Below are 5,915 nucleotides of genomic sequence, written 5' to 3' on the forward strand. Positions count from 1 at the left end.
CGATGTCCTCTAGGGAAGTCGACGTACGGTTGGGTGTCTTTTAATGAATGTAGGTGGCACTTTAAAGTGGTTATGCCGATAGCTGAGAGCCGCAAGAGAGCCTTTTTCCCCGAGTCTATTATGCAAGTTGGTTAATCAAAGAGTTTCTCTGAAAATGCCAATCACTGAGGCTACTCCAACACAATCCCGTTCTGTGCATTACTTGGACCACACTACAACCAAAACACAACCACTGGAGAATCTCGTAACAGTGCCAATGAAGATGCTTAAAAGAAAGTTTAGAAAGCTTGCCCATCATCGTCGCCCATCGATGGAGAGTGCTCTTTAGCATACATTATATCCACTGACCCAAAGGACTCCTTGGCTTGGGTTTGGTGCAAACCGGTCAAAGTCGCTGGCATTGGAGAGAAGGGAAAAAATCGCCTCACACCATTGTTGCTACACTAAACCCAGCGGTGGCCACAAATCGTTGCTCATCATCATCACCATCAGCAGCAGACGCGATGCTCAGACGATGGGTTAGGGTTAGAGAGCGGTGGTGGCGAAACGACACGAAGTCTCCAGCAAAAAAGAATGGAACGTGAAGACGTGGAAGCAAGGATAACATAAAATATGCATAACCAAACCGTCATCCAGCATCGCTGGGAAAGCTGAAACACTCATAGAGAGAGCGTGAGAGAGAGTGAAAGGGCGTATGAGAAAGGGAGAAAGGCACTATGTATGTTTGAGTGCGGTTAGCCCTGCCGGCTAAGTTTAGCCAGCCAGCAGGATTCATGCCGTTGTCATGTTGGTTCGCTTCGGGTTTGATTCGGACGACGGTCCAGGCCCACGGCTGGTTACGACACAAGCTAGCCATTGCACACTGGTGCATACGAACCGGCTCTTGCCCTCCAGGGCCTCCACGTCTGCACCATTGTTTGAAGGCGCAAAACCACCGAAACACCAGTATCCGAGTACATTGCATGCTGCATGCAGCAGCAGCAGCCAGCCAGTACCAGGACAGCACCTGAGGGCTAAGCTAACCGAACGATGCAAACTACTGCAACCTAACTACCAGTGACAATGTACATATTGTGTACGGTTGGGTTTCGCAAGTGCCCGTACTCGTTACGGCTGGTTTTGGGCTCGTAAAACTAAAACTAATTAAGTGGAATAGTTAAAGTTGGAGCGATGGTCGGTAAGTTTGCCCCGCAGCAGCACAGCATACGGGTACGGAATTGGACGGTAAATATCATTAACCGGTTGGGTATACGGGCCCGTGGCAGTGCTCTAACACTCTCATGCTAACTCCGGAACGCTGCTAACTCCGGAGCTGGCACGAGAAGACGAGCCAATGGTGTCTTCAGACTAGTGGTGTGCTTTTTATGGTGTACACTCAAGATTCCAATCCGATTCCGGCTATTGTAAGTGCGATTACGATTCTGTAGAAATTGGAACCACTAGTTTTGCTAGGAGTTGGAGTAGTCCTGAGATGTTCGGAGTCGTCTGGAGTCGTCCAGAGTTGGCCAGAATAATCCGGAGTCGTCTGGAGTCGTCCAGAGTTGGTCAGAGTCATCTGGAGTCGTCCGGAGTCGTCTGGAAACGTCTGGAGTCGAAGTAGTCCGGAATCGGCCCGAGTTGGAGTTTGACGAAGACATGCCGGTGCAATGTGTTTGTGGTCAGGCATGTAATTTCCTGATATGTTTTACCTCTTTTGCTATGCGCATGCACTTCTTAGACAGGTCTTTCTTTCTCAGATTGAGTCGACTGAAGTTAGTAAGAGTTGGAGTCGGAGATCAAATGCCAGACAAACACATCGCAACGGCCTCCTCAACTCAACTCCTGCCGACTCCAGACGACTCTAGCCATCTCCGAATGACTTCAGACTACTCCAAATGATTCCAAACGGCTCAAGTTAATGCTGGACGGACCTACTTTCCGAAGTCGGTTCCGAAATTTTCGGATACGGATCAGAGTCGGCTCCGGATTTTGGCCACCTTTACCCATCACTACTCCACACACTCGCTTTGGCTTAAAACAGCTTCTCCTCAGTTCTCCATTTTTGTGATGTTTGTGTTCCTCTTGGTCTCCAAATAATTCCCCCCAGTCTGACACTTTGCTCGCACGTTCTACTGCCACAACTCCTTTAGATTCTAAACTCTCCGCGGAATAATTGACAGTTCCTTATTTTGCTGCCCACCAAACACCAAACTCGAAGAAAATGGACTCGACGGCACTCAGTTCAGACGGTTTACGACGGCAGTAGCACCAGCAGCTCGGTGCTAAACATTATTATTACACCCACAGCAATGCTCCAGCGTACTGGGGCAAAGACCACCGTGCCACCGGCACCAATCCACGTCCTTGGATCACTGTCCAGCGCCTCCACAATCCAGCCCCGATACTGGAACACATCGGTGTACACACCGGGGAAGTTGGCCCTCCCGCAGCCCCAACCGAAACTAACGATGCCATAAAGTGCACCGCCGCCTCCACAAACCAGCGGACCGCCCGAATCGCCCTGGCAGGAGTCAACCCCTCCGTCGAAGCTCCCGGCACAGAGCGTACCGTCCGGCACGGTAACGACCGTGTGAAGCGAACGATTGCACCGCTCCAACCCCAGCACGCTCACACTGGCCTTCTGCAGACAGACGGGCTGGAAGCGCTGCTTACGACCTTCCTCCGTTTGACCCCAACCGTAGATGGTACAGGGCTCTCCATCCACCGGGGGACGGTTTGCCAGTGCGATCGGCTGTACACCGCCACCACACTGAAAAGGACTCACCAGCGCCACAAGCCCAATGTCCGCGGCCAGTGTCCTTGCGTGCCAGCCCGGATGGGACAGGTAGCGCAAGACACGGCGCTGCTGCATACGCTTCGATCGATCGAACCGATTCAGTACACCGGCCACCACCACCATGTTGGAGGGTTTCGTGGTGAAGCAGTGCGATGCGGTCAGGACGCGACTGGCAGTAATCAGCGACCCGCCACAGAACAACCCACTGCCGAAACCGTGCCGCCGCTCGTGGTAAAGGCTTCTCAACGACACGTGAAACGGCGCATCGCCGTACAGTGCATTCCGTCCACCGACGATGCGTTCGCCCAGATCGGAAGGGTCCACGTCACACTCCACGCTTCTGTACGCTGGAAGAGCAGCGGTGAGTCATAATTTAAATGGATTTGTTTCCTTTTTCGGGGAGGAAAACTAACGTTGTTTCACCGAGCGGTCAGTTTCGTTCGTTGAAGAGCTATCATTTCCTCTCGGCAGCACGTTTACGATGAGTTCCGAATGACTCTCGAGGATATTTACCGTGCAGAGTATTATCCTGGGGACGACCGGGCACATGTCCCGGCTAGCAACTGCTTCAAACTTGTCCAAAAACTTCCCACCAGACAGCTCTCGAGATTGTTTCCGTTTACCAATTCTTTCGTGCCGAATCCAATGCTTCCCTGTGGGTGCTTCCCGTAAGGATACTGGGGAGCCGTTCCGCTGGCCATCTGTTGCTTGGTGACGGAATGGAGCGCACTGGGCGAGTGTTCTCTTCTCGGTGGTGAATTGATGCTGAAGCCTTTTCAAGCCAGCGTACCCCGCAGGTGCGGCAAGCTTTCCTCCATCTGTGAAATCACCACCAATCCAGCCGAATGCACTTTGGCAAAGCCCTTTAGCACCGTGTCCTTGTGCACCGTTTACCGGCTGCTCAGTTCGTCGTTCAGCCTGGCCACAAATCGACTCGAACACTGCTCGACCACTACAATTCATCCAACCGGAGGGGCAGAGTCGGGTCGCTGCTACGAGAGGCCAATTTGAAACTCCTTCTTATACCGCACTCTCCTTATTGCTTGCTTGCTGCCCGTACCAAAATGTACTCACCATTAATTCCAGGAAACTTTCTTCCACCACCATCGTCGTCATGCCATCCGCTTCTTACCGCACAGCCGCCGCCTTGTTCCGCGTTGTTTGGTACCACGGTGGCACCTTGCTGAAGTGGTGAGCTGCCTTCGGCAGATTGCATGTCGACCTGTTTGCGGTTAAATGATTGCACCGAAGAGCCTTCAAAGTAGCACTCTATCAATTTGCTGCCGGTTCGCTGTTCGTTTGCCGGTAATTGGGTCCGTTTGCTGGAGACGCTTTCTTCGGGCTTTACACTCCATTGGGTTGGGGCTGGGACTGGGGACTTACGGTAGGGAGTGATCTCTTTGTTTCGTGCGCAATGTGTTCGAGTTAAAGCTCTATTGATTGTGGTATCGAGAGGGAGACGGGTTTCTTGGGACGATGCAACCAATAACAGAACCCAGCTGAGATACGTTATTACTTCAAGAATTGTCGCCATTTTGAATCTTGTCTTGGAAGTGAACATTTCAATAGTGTAGAAATTGTTTCCATAATACACTAAGCGACGAACTTTTTGGGCGTTTTCGAATCAATTTAGAAAAAATGTGTTTTTTGTTCCACTATAAACAAACAATCCAATGATAAGCTTGCGAGACATACGCTCGTCTAAGCCTACTAAGGCTCACAGGTCTCTAAATTGCACTCACTCCCTGCCCAACAACTGTCACCAGTCAGCTGTGTCACCCTGTCTCTAGATGGCGCTGTACGATAGTACAGCAATCGATTGGTTATCAATTGTTATTTCCCGACTGTTTTTTTTTCTCTCTCTCTCTCTCTCTCTCTCTCTCTCTCTCTCTCTCTCTCTTTTCAATACAACTAATAAAAACACCAAAATGGGGTGCAACAATTTGAATAAAGTGGTTCGCCAACATTCGAACACACTGTTTCGCAACAACAACATCAGCAAAAAGCAACTCACCGGCAGCAATAACAAAAAAGTATATACAACTCCAAAACAGCAAAAGACTAAATTGGTACGGTTCGTTTAATTTGTCCGTGTGTGTGTGTCTGTGTCCACGGGTGGCAGATTTTTCTCATTTTCACGCTCGTCGATTTCTGGGCCGACTCAAGCCCGTGTGAGCGGGTAAAACAAAGCGTGGAAACAGTCGCCTACCAAAGCGCTACTGCCACATTTTTCACTGCACATGCACACGGAAAGGGAAAGGAAAGGGAAAGGTAACGACACCGGTGTGTGGGCGCTACTGAAACTGGACCATGTTTTCGGGTTAGAATTTTCACCGGCATTCCGCTCACACACGGAAACGGGATTCGTTCGTTCATTTTAGGGGTGCGAATTGGCAGTGGATAACGGTGGGCCACATTCGTCCCCACTCCCCGCTCAGGCTAATATTTATTGCATTCCTATTCAAATGAAAACTCACATGATATATGTAGCGTCGTGCATTTCACCGATGGGTGTGCTATTTTTGTCTGTGAGTGGTGTTGTTTTCTCTGGTGCCTATCTCCTTTTTTCTGTTTTGTTTTCATGCCGGCTGATAGATTTTATACTCTGGGAGCGCTCTTTAATCTCCAGAAGCTGCGGTAGGTGGATGGCGTATTTAGAAGCATTTGGCTAATTTATAGGAAGCACTGCTCGAAAATGAGAAAAAATAGTAAAATTTGTATTAAAGAAAAACACGCGAAACTCGTCGAAAATTTAAGAAAGTGTGCATAACATCACAACCCTTTCATCAAAACGTTTCCTTATTTTATTGATTAGGCATTTTGAACGCTTCTCACATTTAATCAGCTCGTCCAAAAAATATCAATATCCATCGCTGCTTGATTTATACTCGATTAAAAATGTATTTTCTATTCGACGCTCTATCACGAGACGCTTACTACACCCTACACCTTTGCACGAATCACTGTCGCATCGAAAATTCATTGCTCCAATACGTAAGCCCCCCCCCCCCCACTATCCCCCTTTCGGTCCGAATCAGCTGACGCCAGTGTCCTTCAGCTCGGGCCGCCAACCCCCAAACCGACCCAGCACACGAGATGCCATTTATCATTGATAGTCCGGGCAAGAGAACCGGCGGGA

The 5,915-nt window shown here is 49.8% G+C and overlaps 2 protein-coding genes across 2 annotated transcripts; both read right to left on the reverse strand.

The window, feature by feature from the left end:
• Positions 1-1,967: 1,967 nt before the first annotated feature.
• On the reverse strand, positions 1,968-3,462 carry LOC120953278 (trypsin-like). The gene is made up of 2 exons (XM_049606918.1): positions 3,190-3,462; positions 1,968-3,123 (listed from the first exon to the last, which is right to left on the reverse strand). Exons 1-2 carry the CDS (start codon positions 3,323-3,325, stop codon positions 2,231-2,233), a joined length of 1,029 nt encoding a protein of 342 aa, XP_049462875.1. The 5' UTR covers positions 3,326-3,462; the 3' UTR covers positions 1,968-2,230.
• Positions 3,396-4,676, reverse strand: LOC125908424 (uncharacterized). Its single transcript, XM_049611174.1, has 3 exons — positions 3,851-4,676; positions 3,507-3,768; positions 3,396-3,429 (listed from the first exon to the last, which is right to left on the reverse strand). The coding sequence occupies exons 1-3, from the start codon at positions 4,335-4,337 to the stop codon at positions 3,396-3,398; spliced, it is 783 nt and encodes a 260-aa protein (XP_049467131.1). The 5' UTR covers positions 4,338-4,676.
• Positions 4,677-5,915: the final 1,239 nt, after the last annotated feature.

The sequence above is a fragment of the Anopheles coluzzii genome, chromosome 2 (assembly GCF_943734685.1).
Source record: "Anopheles coluzzii chromosome 2, AcolN3, whole genome shotgun sequence".
NCBI lineage: Eukaryota > Metazoa > Arthropoda > Insecta > Diptera > Culicidae > Anopheles > Anopheles coluzzii.

Excerpts from the sequence above, each read along its gene's own strand:
- LOC120953278 (XM_049606918.1), bottom strand. The coding sequence starts at position 3,325 with ATGTGCCCGGTCGTCCCCAGGATAATACTCTGCACGGTAAATATCCTC. Across the intron at positions 3,124-3,189 it reads TGACCGCTCGGTGAAACAAC|CGTACAGAAGCGTGGAGTGT; the intron begins GTTAGTTTTCCT and ends CTGCTCTTCCAG.
- LOC125908424 (XM_049611174.1), bottom strand. The coding sequence starts at position 4,337 with ATGTTCACTTCCAAGACAAGATTCAAAATGGCGACAATTCTTGAAGTA. Across the intron at positions 3,769-3,850 it reads AAAGTTTCCTGGAATTAATG|CAGCGACCCGACTCTGCCCC; the intron begins GTGAGTACATTT and ends GGCCTCTCGTAG. Across the intron at positions 3,430-3,506 it reads GAGAAGAGAACACTCGCCCA|GGAAGCATTGGATTCGGCAC; the intron begins GTGCGCTCCATT and ends AAGCACCCACAG.